Raw genomic sequence first — 13,861 nt, forward strand, 5'->3', positions numbered from 1 at the left:
TTCAGGAGTGTCTTTACTCACCTAAGCTGTGCCTCACAGTCTGCGCTGCTATTTGTACCCCGCATGCTGCTGAAAGAAGCCAGCAGCATAGAATGGCCCTAGGTTGGTAAAGTTGGGAACAAAAGCCTTGTTTCTACAATTTTGCAGTTTGATGGTTTAATTTTTGATTTTGCGAATCCTGAAATTCTTCAGTGTACAAGAGACGGGTTGTTTTCACCGTAGCATTTCAATTCCAGGCTTTGACCCCTTCTCTGGATCTGCTAGCACAGACCCCTGTGCTCATCGGCTTAATCTGCAGAAGGGAGGTTTAGGCTAGATAAAAGAAAATACTTTCTAACTATAGAAACTAACAAAGTATAGGAAGAGGTTGCCAAGCGAAGTTGTGGAACAGGATTTTAAGAGCAGGTTAGACAAACACCTGAGAGATATGGTCTAGGTTTACTTTGCCCTGCCTCAGTGCAAGATGATGGACAAAATGACTTCCTGAGGTTCCTTGCAGCCCTACGTTTCTTGGATTCCTTGTGGAGTTCAGCTGAGTTGACTAGGACCCAACCCAGACCCAAGGATCAGAACTGCTGTCTTTTACTATATACTCTCAGGATAAACTGATATGCACAATTCTAGTCACTTTATTTAATTAGGAAATCCACGTAATTTCAAGGGTAAAAGTATTTTTTTACAATTTAGTAGTTTTTCCCTTATAAACACATCTTTAATGAGTAACATGACAAACACGACAAGACATTATTTTAAACATCATATGTAGCTTCCTCAGAATTTATATTCATCTGTCTTGTGACTAGTCACTTCCATTTTATCTTCCTGTCATCCTGAATGAACTAGGAATGGAAATATAATTTCCCAGGGGCCTTAAAAATTGGGGAAGTATTAAGTGCAGCTGAAATTAAGTGATTAATAATTTAGTTTTAGGTCATGAATCAGCTTTATGTGATACTGAAGATCATTTGCAACCTTAGAAACACTGGGGGCAACAAGGTACTCGGGAGGTTCAGGGCGGTAAAACCTCTAAAGTGAGGCTGCTGAATCTAATTAATCTAATCTTCAGTTCTCCAGTACCAAAATTTATTTCCTTTTTGCACCAAATTTGCTCAGATCTTTTTGACAGAAAAATGTCAGCTCGCTTGACAGTTGACTGGCAGGTTGTGTTGCATTATAATTGGAGAGAAGAGCAGAGATTTAATGGCTGCTCATAGTTCCTCCTGACCCCCCCACTCTTTTTTTAATATAAGGTTTTCTATGACAGATGCAAAAGGCCTTAGCAACTAGGCCCTGTGCCTTTTTCCCCCCTGCTTCCTCCAGAAGTAATTATCTTCCTCCATCAATAGCACTGTCAGAAATTGGGCACATAATTCAGCATTTAAATGAACAAGCAATGTAATATTTCCTGTCTCCCAGTGGAATGTTTTGCAGCTCACATTCTTCTCTGTCACTCGCTCAATCTTGATGTATGTCCTGCGCTCAGTCCTTGAATGCCTTCTATCCCTTGTGTTTCATTACAGATGTTGGCTCAGACTTGACACCTACTTCATTTGGAGCTTTATAGGACCAGCGACCTTGATAATTATGGTAAGAACTCCTAATTAACTACTCCATCTCCCAGGTCAAGAAATAAAACTTTCACTCTGTATCTTGAATTTACATAGATTAATTTGGGAAAAGCATGTTCTTATCTGACCCCACCTAACACAAGCAATTAGACACTCATTATAAGAGAGTGCATTCTGAAATACTTGATCAAAACCTGTTGGGGAAAGGAAAGTATGTTTCAGTACGAGTTTGTGCTGTGGACACTTGCTCAGAATAGTCTCTTGCAAAGCTTGTTTGATGTTATCAGACGTTTAGAAGCGCTGGTCTCTATTTTGACACCACTGTATGCTCATCCCTTTGAATTCCAGGATGAAGCAGTACATCGTTTATGCACAAAGGGAAATCTGAAATAGGAGCAAAGTCAAAAATGGAAAAGATTTTTTTCTCTCGCTTTAGAAGTTAAAACAAAATAAGTGTAATTTCACAGTTAACACGCTTTGTCACCATATCAGATAACATAGCAACAAGGTAAAGAACCAAACTTTAGAGACAGCTGGAGTTTGCCCATACTGAAATCACTACAATATGGCTTATATAAATCATGCTTTGTTTTAAATATGAAATAGTTCAGCCAACACAGCAAGGAATGAGCATACTCATTTCAATGCAGATGTTGTAGTTGGTTTTTATTTCAATCCAGAGTGTTTCATTAGCCGTCCAAGTTGAGGCCTTTGCCACTTGCTAAATCTGTAGTGACTATCATATGTCACACACAAAAACAGCCCAGTTGTGTGCAAATCAGGGGATCGTGCCGTTTGAAGGATGTAGTGGCTTGCGTATTTTATATGTTTCTGTACAGAACCATTAATCTATATTTTTATTAAATACATTTATAAAAGGCCTCTCCCTCTGTGATTGCCACCTCTTGTCTGGGTCTTTGGTAACTCATTTCCAATCACTGGGAGCCTCTCTAGCATAGAGCTAGTGAATCACAGCCTATCTTTTACAGCATAGACCAAGCTCCTTTTCTCGGTCATTATATTGCAGTGTGTCTTTCTAACAGTCACTTGCCTACCATCTCCCAAGTTACTCTGTATTTGAAAATTTATACTCACCCCTACCCTGGATGAAGGCAGGCCTTGTGGCCCTTTCCATGGGAGCAGGTGAACAACAAACCTGGAATGGTTTGTCATCAGTATGCACCACAAAGCCACAGAAGAGCAGTTACAGCAAAGATTTTTAATTTTCTGTAACATCACTTGAAACTCTGCTGTTGGTGTAAGGGCTGGCTTCATCCAGCGTCTATTGTATTGCTGTTCTCTCATTCGGCAAGCTGCCTTGCCTTTATAGAATACTAGGCAATCATCTATGATTTAGTCTCTGTAAAACTGTAGTGAGAACTAATTTCCCAGAGCAACTCATCTGTTACAAAGAAAAGACTCACTTCCTCCCACCCCCCACTTCTGCCATGTAACACAACCTTTTCCTTTCTTTCTTTCTTTCTTTTTTTTTTTTTCATTCCAGCTTAATGTAATCTTCCTGGGGATTGCTCTCTATAAAATGTTCCATCATACTGCCATCCTGAAACCTGAATCCGGCTGTCTCGACAATATCAAGTAAGTGGCTTTTCCCCCCAGTTCTCTCTCTGTTTACAGCTCCCTTACTCTTTGAACAAACTATACTGTAACAAACCCTCTTGACAGAAATGGCAAGAAGGGGTGAGGCATTGTCTTTATCTCATGTCATCCTGTTTTTGCCTGCAGAAGTGGTTTATAATGAGCAAGAACGGGTGGAGGAGGATGAAGGCCTGTCTGTAAAGGGCCCTGGCATTAGTGTGTGTTTAAGATGAGTGGTGGCCGTTTTCATTCAGTTTTGCATAGCACAGTTATGTGTGCCCGCACTGAAAAGAACAACGGCCAGGTTCTTTAAAGTAAGATGGAACTGCAGCCAATGTCAGGTGGAATTACAATTTGGCAATTATTATTTCAGCACTGTGCAGAAAAGGAGAGGAAGTGTGGATTGCTGTTACTTCTCTCTGCGTGGAGTGCCGCAGCCTACTTCTGATTTGTTTCTCTGCAGTAGATTTATTGGCTCAAATTCTGCCCTCAGTCCAAACGTAAAGTAGCCCATATGGCTTTAGTGGAGCGCCCCTGGAGTCCCTAAGATCAAAATTGTGTGCTCTCTGCACAGCACGTATATTGTCCTTTACTTTGGTGAGCATCCAAGGCACGGCATCATATTGTCTAGCTATTGATTGAATAGAATATTAATGCCCGGCAGTGCCTGCCTGTGACAATGCCTATGGCTTTAATTGCATGCTTTACAAATGCAAGTGAGATTTCAGGTGGCAGTGTGTGGTAGGATGCGGAGTCAACTAATTAATAAGACCATCTAATGAACTTTGTGGGGAGGAAATGGTCGGCATCAGCACTTCATTGTGTAGAGAGCAAGGCAGAAACAATATCTGACTCCACTAAAGGGCTCTCTCATCCCCTCTTTGACAGGTGGGAGGAGGGAGAGGACGGGAAGGGAACTCATTATATAATGACTGAATAGCACGTTTCTCCAAGAGGTTATTGTTGTTGCGGCTGTATCTGCTCTCACAGATGGTGCTTTCCTTTAAACTAGGCCAGGCCTCGCCGGAAAATTCTCAAGCTGGACAGGGGTTTGAAGTGCAACAGCAGTACCCCCAGCCCAGCTTTCCGATTCCAAAGACCAGTTGTTTGTAGCAGGGGCGGGCATGGTGAAGGGCAGCGCTGAGAGCTGCTGGAAATTGCAGAAGGGGAGCGAAAGCCTTGCAGAGTGCCCCTCATCCTTCCCCACAAAGCTCCAGTGACCCCTGAGTGTAACCCCTGAGATGTGGGTGTTCCCGGTAATTCTGCAGAGGTGGTGCAACAGAGCAGCGACTCTAAGCATTAACATGCAATCCGCAGAGGAGGGGAACGGAGTGGTGCTTCACCATAGACCAAGCAGCATGGCCATGAGGCATCTCTGCTAGGGAGGGGGGAGCCTCGGTTGACATGTGAAGAGGAGGGCATTCTGCTTGGATGCTCTGAGCCCCATGGGGTTGAGTCTAAGGGCTTGTCTGAGCTACATATGCTTTACCAGCATAGCTATACTGGTGTAAGGAGATCAGCTTTCTAGGAAAAGGATTTTGTTTCTGGTGTAACTGTGCCTACACTAGGGCTTTTGCTGGCATAGCTATGGCGGCTACTGGGTGCGATTTTTTTCACACTGCTAGCCGACATAGCTATGTCAGCAAAACTTTGTAGCATAGACTACACCTAAGATTCCCTGTGTTTTGTCTGGCTCTGTGCAGTTAATAAGCCCACGTGCCCTGCCCCTTTTGCCCCTCCACTAACTCCCTTCCCCAAGGGAGTAATAGGTTGGGTCTTGTATCCCTTCAGCCTCACACTGTATTTTTTATTGTAGTTTTTCCCTTTCAGTTTTTTCCCATGATGCCCCATCTCTCTTGTAGATCACCTATCCATACTGAACTTTCATTTCAGGGTCAGCAGTACATGTCTCTCTGCTGGGTTTATTTCATTTTCTCTTAATACAGCTGGCGCTTCCTTAGATGTCCTGGGCAATTAGAAAGATCTCTTTGAGCAAAGCCTGTTTCTTTCCATATTCTCAGCCTCCACTTTGCAACGCAGATGGAAAATCTCTGGGATAAGAGAAGAGTTTATTTGGAAAGGGAGATTCCTTTGACAAACTGTGGCAGCCTAAACAATTACTTGTCCATAGAAGAGGCTGTGGGTGCAGGGAAATGGCTGAGCTCTCTAAGATCCCCCTTTCAGCCCCTGCTCATGAGCTCCTAAATGCAGGACATTTCCCAATGACTGGTGGAAGTTGGAAGCAGACTGTGGAGCTGCCAGATCCACCAGTTTTGGCTCCTGTTTGCTTACAGAAGCAGAAGGTACATGGTGCCCCGGGAAAGTGAGGTGTTCTGGCATGGGGAACTTGGATGTACAGGTGATATCGCGACAAAGAAGCTTGCAAAGTTTGATTTTACGGGTGGTATCTTTTACATCCATTTCCAGTCCCTTACTGCTGTCCATTCAGTTCTGGGACACTTCACTGCCACAAGTGTTGCCAAAGCCACTGTAAGAAAAAGCCACTCCGTTCAGGTATGTGACAGGTTACAACCCTCCTCCCTCCCCCGCCTGCCTGGGAACATGATTATGTTCTGTGTTTCAGCTGTGATCCCCTTTGACCATGTGTCATTACTGTCCATTCCTGATCTGGTGGCAGGCTGCTAGGTACCACAATGCCCCCTCTTCCATCAGCACTATTTCAGACTCTTGGCTATATTAGGTACTAGGAACAATCAGTCCACTTTAAAAGTGTAGATGATCCAAAGCTTAAGTCAGTGGCAGTCTTCCCATTCATTTCAGTGAGCTAAGGATCAGATCTTAAATCAACAATACATTTAATAACACTCGGGACTAGCAATTTTACTACTCATATTATATCAGCTGTGTAGACTTGCTGTCTGAGAAGAATCTTTTCAAGGTCACCTGTCCAGAAAGCTCAGAACTTTTCTAAATTAAAATAATAATAATAATTAACAATAAACTAATATAATAATTAAGGCAAAGATAACAATAATCTACTGAGTTATCTTTACTTGTGCTAATCTCTAGTACCTTTGTTAAAATGCCAGGCATTTATGTTACAGGTTATGTCAATTACAGTGTCATTGTAAAATATTTTATAGGTTCTTTGGCAGATGAATGTCTGTTCCTGATTTGACTAAATTAAAATGCTTTGAAAACACAAGCAATAAAAATGTTTTAAAACACCTTACTGATATCTTTCCAAACCTGTTGCTTCATTACCAGTAACATTCTTCATTTTAAAATATGTGAAAGACAGAAACTCAATCTATTTAACTTGCCTGAGAAAAGATTAAGAGGTTACTTGATCACATTCTATAAGTACCTACCTGGAATTAGAAATTAGATTCAGGCTAGAAATAAATATAGATTTATAGCACTGGAGGTAATTAACTATTGGAATATCTTATCTAGAGAGGTGGTAGATTTTCCATCACTTGAAGTCTTTAAATCAAGTTTCCTTGTTTCTTTCTGAAAGATATGCTCTAGCTCGACTACAAGATATGTGCTTCATTCCGCAATCACTAAGTGAAATGCTATGGCCTAAATTGTATAAGAATTATATAACAATATAATTAGAATCGTCCTTTTTTGTCTTAAATCTATGAAAACAAAAACTTGTAGGTGCCAAAAAATTTGGCTGACCTCTGTGAGCCTTTAGTGTGGTTCCAAAATGTTAGATCGCTGATGAGTATTGTTTTTATTTTGTTTATTTTTTGTAAACAAATAAGGCCTTTTGTATGAAGAGCTTGGCTGTGATATTTGTATGACAGCTTTACAGCATTAGGGGAACTGAATGGAAGTTTGTTCTCCCACTTCATTTCCTGTTGCTGTTCTGCATTAAGCTATGACAAAGTTCTCGCAACATAAATCCTCAGCCAACTTGACAACTACAAAATATTCAAATCCCTGTGGCGATGTAAAAATAAAAGCTGTAAAATATTTGAATAGGCAATTAATAAGCACCTTGGCAATCTGGTGCTTGCTTATGTCGCTTTAAGGTTGGAAATACATTATGAGACATAGAAAATGGATAGCCAAATAACTCCACTTAAGCGAATCAACTTGATAAGCCCTGGGATGTCCCCTGGGGTACCATGAATTACTGTGCCAACAGAAGAGCCATTGAAAGGGCAGCGTCTGAGCCAGGTGCTGTATGGCTGAAGGATTTCTGCAGAGTTGCAGAAATAAACATCCTGAGCCTTAAACCATGAGGTACAGTGGCTTTATTATTGGGCTAACATGGCAGAATCTGAAAGTCCAGCCATTTAACTCTCAGCATCCATGAGTTATGCTCAGAGTCAAGGAAACACCTTGACATTTAGATGGATCAGAAGCCGCCTCATTCTCACCCATGTTACCTTTTCCAGCTTGACAAGCAGTTTTCAGAAAGATAAATCTATAATCTGTTAGTTTGTAGCTTTAGGTCAGTGTATAAAGCCTTCCCCTGAGCTCTGTCCACTTGCTTGTCCTTGGTCTGTGTTCTCATTGGAACAGGGGGCACGCTCCTTAAGTGTTGGGAAAGAGTCCAGCACAGAGTGCGTGCTACCAATAATAAATAAGTCCAGCATTCTGTCTTGGCTCTTCAGGCATGTAGTTTAGTATGGAGAGGTAGCAGCCTTGCCATGGTCTAAGACAGTCTTGATCTGCCTTGTAATTCCAAATGAAAAGTTTTCATCTTGTATGGGAAAATTTATGATTTCATGGAGAACCCATAAGCACTTTAGGGCAGGGCCAGTGTCTACATCTGTGGGGGAAATCCTGACTCTGCTGGTGTCCATGGCAGAACTCCCATTGACTTCCATAGACCCAGGGTTCACCCTATGTTTATACCATGCCTAGCACAATAGGACACTGTGCCCTAGCTGAGCATCTGGGCACCATCATGATGTATGTATTAAGTAATTATAACAAACAAGTTTGTAACTGGGGTCTTTTGATAAAGCTGGTTTTAACTCTCTCGTCCCCTCCTCAGTAAGTTTCAAAACAAAAACCCTCTTTATGTTTTCAGATATTTAGGGCTCAGTCTCAGTGAAAACTAGGATTGCTTCAGAAGGTTTTAAATGAATGGAATATTATGAAATGTAATGAAGAAATAAAATGGCTCCATCTTGGAATCGTCTCACATCTCTTTGTCCTTCAGGAGATTCTAGCCAGGAATGGGTTTTAGCCCTCTTCCCTGCAGCAGTCTCACTCTTTAAGTTGTTTAAGTCATGTGCAGTGTTGCCAGTAAGAACTACCATAACACGTGTTCTATAGGTGCTGATCGCTAAATTATTAGGTAGAGCGGTGGGTAGATTCGATAGTCATGGCCATAAACTTGCACCCACAAAATTGCTGCCATTGAAAAGTATGAAGAAGTCTCAACAGGCAGAGGAAAGATAAAGCCAGCTGAGAATGTCTCGACTAGTTCTGTCAGGACGAAATTCACCTCTGTGCCATGGGCCCATTTTGGGGGTTTAAATGGGCTGGAGTGGTGCATAGACCTTGTGCATGAGAATGAAATTAACTTTCAGGGACCAAAGCAAAGGAATGGTGTATTGCTGTTATACACCGCTCCGTCATAGATGAGTGCTGTCCACTATCCTTCCAAACTCACTGGGAGAGTGTATTACATGTAGATGGATGGATCTTCCAAGCTGGGGATTGTGACAGCATGAGGAGTGCCCAGCTGGTGAAAAGCCAATCTGTCTGCCTCTTATGCCATGCCCACGCTCCCATAGCCTCTTGCATGGAGATTAGAGAGAATGGTATAGAACAACATTGCATTCCAGAGATCTCCAGCTGGGAGATGGTCCCTGGCAGGGAGGCATTGCTACATGGAACACTTTAGAACAGCTCTGACTCTGCTCTAAAGTAGATTGAACCAGTGCAGAGCCAGCCATGGAATCAGGGAGCCACAGTTAGTCGCTGTGCAGTTGTCCCATTGTGCTCACTGGATGCTGGGCACAAGAGAGAATGTGGCCCAGATTTTCAGGGACCTGGTACACATGTGTATTTTTTGATACTCACATGAATCCAGAATGCCTTATAGACCAAAGGATCGCATCTCTTTGTGCAGTTAGGCCCTGATCCAGCAAGGTACTTTACCACAGGGGTAGTCTCACTGATTTCAGTGGAACCACGTAGAGTTAGCCACATGTGTCAGTATTTTACTGCACTAGGGCCTTGATGCATTCTCTTCTCCGCTGGCCATTGCAAACACTGTGACCTGCCAAGGCTTGTTCATGTTTTCAGACATTTTCCTATTTGTTTAATATCTGTTCTTTGTGAAAAAGAATGTTATTTCCTATAACCCCCGCCCCCCATCCTCCCCAATGACTGTAACACAATTACATTAGGTCGATAAGAGGCATGCTCCTTAATCAGAAATATTTAAATAATGGTTATTCTGGTCACAGTACTGTTAGAAGAGGAGGGTGCTTATGTTCTCCCCTTTGGATTGCTTTCCTCATCCTACTGCCATTTGAATTACTTTGTTTGCAGTCTAGTGTCATTGGGAATTATGCATGACATCATTTTGGGGCCGTTACAGTAACCAAAACTGATCCTATTATGAAAGTATTGGCTCCAGGGATGGAATGATTATTTGATTAATATAAGGCAGATTCTGTAATTAGTTTGAAAGAATTCCTCAATGATATTGGACACCTGCCATACCTAAAGTTATGCAGGAATCTTAATGTGCTTCCGAATGGCTGGAGGGGAGGGATTGAAGCATGCTTCATCATTCCAGAAAACGAGAGCCCATAAGTCATGCATTCTATTTTTTAAACAGGGTAACATTTTCTTTGAAATCTCAGTGTGTTGTCTCCCCCTCACCCCCACCCCTGCCACTCCCACACTTTTAATTGTCCTGCTTTCTATCTGTGGTTAGATTTGCTAGCATTCCACTTAGCCAAACTGCTGTCACTGACATTTTCCCATGGTGCAGTATGTGGTTGTGAGGTTTTATTTTATCTATTTTGGAAGGGTGAAATATATGCCTTTATAGCCAAGTGCAATTACAAACCCATGAAAAAATGAAGCCGTGTATCAGGAGTTTTCAATTTGTTTTAACTCTCCTTCCCTTTTTCCATGCATTTTGTGCCACTGTCATTTTATAGACATAGTATACAAAACCCGTCTCAAAGTTCGCTTTGAAGTCAGTTGGAGGCCCTTTAAAACACAGTTAGGGTGGGCCTTCACAAAGAATAAGAAGTAGGACTGGAGAGTTGTGTTCAGTGAAAATGTCCATCAAAGGATATCTCGGCACATACAAAAAGCATCCTCCTCGGAATTTATTTTCCATTATGTTAGTTATTGGTACCCAAACTTTCCACTTGTTGGTTAGTTCAGTTTTTTAAAAGAGAGAATTAATTAGGGACCTCAAGATAGTTTTATCCCAGCATTAAATCCTTTTACCTACATTTTATTGTTGTTGCAGCTTGCTTGCTCTGTGTCAACCTTCTAGCATTCCTCTTTCTTTAGCAATACAACAAACACTGAATTAACAAACTCAAGTTCCATTGGATCATTATTTATTCCATTTGTGCTATTTTCTAAGCGAGAAAGAATGGTGTTAGTTACTGAGGCCCCAATTCAGGAAAACATATGCTTAAATCCCATTGAAATCAACACTTAGGTGCTTCCCTGAATCGAGATCCTGAGGACCTGATCCCACACAACTGTGAGCCCTGTTATAATAATTGGGCCAATTTGTGATAATTGTAAAAAAATTAAGGAATCGAAATTGCCGTGTTGAATGTTAGGCCTAATTGGAGGCAAAATAATGAAGGGTAGTCTGTTCCACCCACCATTCCCTTTGTGGGTCCTTCAAGAAAGAGCCTTTTTTGGAGGGAAGGAGAAATGAAATTTTAAAAAAAGGGAACAGAAGATGGATGCTATCGGTAAAGCAAGCTTCACCATTATGGCTGCTACCTACATCATCTCCTGGGATCTCAGGCCTTCATCATCTTAATTGTAAAAAATGTCCTAACCAAACCAAGCCAAAGAAAGGTACCTGAATAATATCACCACCTATCTCAGTCCAGCCAAATCCAAAATACCACCTAATATCAAATCAAATGGAATTTTAACCACAGCTCCATCCCAGCTCAGATAACTTCTTCTCTCTTCCCCAAAAGGACAGTGGTTACTACCTTTGATACCCTCTAAGAGACAATCAAACAGAGGGCTTTTCCTTCTAAAACTCTCTCCAGCTAAAACGAAAAGAAACAAAAAAGTTGTTAAAATGAAAGCCTTATTTAATACTTTACATTTCAAATGTTTTAACTGTTTTTCCTTCTTTTCTGTATCTTTCATACAATTTTTTAAAAAACATTAATGATGTTTGCCATAGTACTAAGCAGGCTGAAGTCTCTATATACCAAACCCCAGGCCTTGTTTAACACTGTTTAATGTTAAGCAGTAACTGAGTTAGGTTAACACCTTTGTCCTATTTATTCCATCTAAATTAATACAACAGTGCATCCAATGGGATGATGAACATCCTCAGTTCCCATTGAATTCCACGGGAGTTGAGGATGGATCGAGCACTAAAGTTTTACAGACCAAAAAAATAGTCCTTTCAGAATTTAATTTAAGGGAAACCAATTTCTCTCAGCCAACTACAATAATTATTTTTCACACTCTTGAATCATTTGTCCCACAACAAGAGCCATATTTCTCATCTCACCATTGTCATCTGAAGAGAGACATCTGGTAGCCTAGTGCACGCTAATAGATTCTGTCACATAAAGCAATGCAGCACAAAATGCAATTGCGGGATAGGGAGAATGGCTGTTTGCCTGTTTCCATAGGGGGGTACCAAGAGCAGCCAACTTTCCAAGCTGTGGCACTCATTGCTTGGGAAGGAAAACTGGGCCCCCATATTCTCTCGTTTTTGGCACCCAATTTTAGAAAACTCTGGCCTAATTTTCAGAGGTGCTGATAACCCACAACTCCAGTTGAAGCTCCTTACAACTTTCACTCTTATCAGCTCCTGGGATGTGTTGAATTCTTGTGGTTTAATCAAGTGTCTCGCAATAGTTAATCTTTTTCTTAAAGCCCCAGCTTCTGGAGTCATGTGCTTATGTGAGAATTGCAACGTTCATTTAAAAATAAGTTTCTAGTCTCCTATATTTGCAGAAAATATGCTTGGAAATGTGGGTCCTAAAGGCTCAAAGATAGGAGGCAAAGAAAAGAACCACCATTTCTTATTGTTTAAAAAATCTCTTGATTTTTTTTAAAGCCACTCCTATGTCTTTTGCTGGGTCTGATTTATGATTTTTTAACATTAGGGATAGACCAATCTGTACTTCTGAAAATCACATTCTGGTGTGTAAATTTGGGCACCCAGAAATGAAGCCACTAAAAATGACAAGCCACTTCGAAAAAGTGCCCATCTAACTATGCTATCCATTTTCATGTCCTGTTCTCCATTGATTGCCAAGGCAGCTACAGCTTATGATTAACTCATGAGTCTGTAGATGGCACATCTGTTCATATTACTACAGCCATGGGAAACAACTTCTTTTGAAATTAACTGATCCAACCAAAATACAGTGACCCAAATCCTGGAATGTGTTGAGCACCTGTAACTGCCATTGAAGTCCGTGCATTTCATTGATGATGTATTATATATATGGTGTAGGGGTAGTATAAACGCATTTTCATATTTTCGTTATGTACCATATTTAAAGACACAGTTGTGAGTAGTTCAGGCCCCAAAATTAGGTTTTTGAAAAGTACCTAGAAAACCTTTAATAAATAGAAATGAAATTGAAAAGAAAAAATAATGAATTTAAAAAGAAAAAATGAATATTAATCTACAGAAATGTTTAATACAATCTGTGCTCAGACACAGTATCATGCAAAACAGAAAGTGAAACTGATGGATCCAGTTTCATATACCAATCGGATTGAAATGCGATAAAGTAAACAAATTGCTTTCAGGGCAGTGAAAAGTAAGTTAGATTCTAATTTTTTAAGCTTCCTTCCACTTTAATAATAAGAGAATAGGTCAGTAATGTTGGTAAGGATTTTTTTTAATGTTTTTTTCTGTTGAATGTCGTTTTACCAAAGCCAGATTAATTTTTCAGTAGTATAGGTGTGTTTTTGAAAACAAATGACAATACAAAGATAATAGAGATCACTTTTCATATCTGTATATTAAATCTTTGTTAATTTCTGTAGCAATTTGTATGATCACCTGAAGACACAATTCTTGGAAATGGTTAGTGGTGCTGCAGGCTCTGGCAGTAATATTGTACCAGCTTCAGATGGGGGCTCATCTTGCAGAAAAGAAACATTTTAATCCTTCATGACTTCTGCACTGACAGTTGCCTATCAACATGCAGAGATCATGCTGTATAACTTTCCGCCTGTGGCTCATCCTACAGGGTGCTGAAGGCTGCGGAGAAAAAGTACCAACGTATTCGTGCTCAGAGTCTGCTCAGCCCAGCACCTGAGCCGAAAGGCTTGGTTGTAAGGCCCAAACCGGCAAGGCATTCGGCGCCCCTCAATTCCTGTCACTGGGGAAGCGAGGATGATCACTAAGGATCGGGCCCATTATTCCGAGACCTGTGCACAGTGCTAAATAATGGGGGATTTTGTGCACCCACACCAAGCCCTCCTGAGTATATCCGGGAAGCGGGTGCGATGGGGATGAGCCAGGGCACCACCCAGGGATAAGTGTTGATGTGCAAGCCAGT

The 13,861-nt window shown here is 41.1% G+C and overlaps 1 protein-coding gene across 31 annotated transcripts in view; it reads left to right on the forward strand.

Annotated features, from left to right (window-relative positions):
- The window catches only part of ADGRL3 (adhesion G protein-coupled receptor L3), an 810,612-nt gene that overhangs the window by 697,385 nt on the left and 99,366 nt on the right, over nucleotides 1-13,861 (forward strand). For all 31 annotated transcript variants that reach the window (XM_048848457.2, XM_048848466.2, XM_048848467.2 and 28 more), the window contains 2 exons: nucleotides 1,521-1,587; nucleotides 3,073-3,164. In XM_048848457.2, the coding sequence (XP_048704414.1) occupies nucleotides 1,521-1,587; nucleotides 3,073-3,164 (159 nt within the window). The remainder of the gene's footprint in view (nucleotides 1-1,520; nucleotides 1,588-3,072; nucleotides 3,165-13,861) is intronic.

The sequence above is a fragment of the Caretta caretta genome, chromosome 4 (genome assembly GCF_965140235.1).
Source record: "Caretta caretta isolate rCarCar2 chromosome 4, rCarCar1.hap1, whole genome shotgun sequence".
In the NCBI taxonomy this organism is placed as follows: Eukaryota; Metazoa; Chordata; order Testudines; family Cheloniidae; genus Caretta; species Caretta caretta.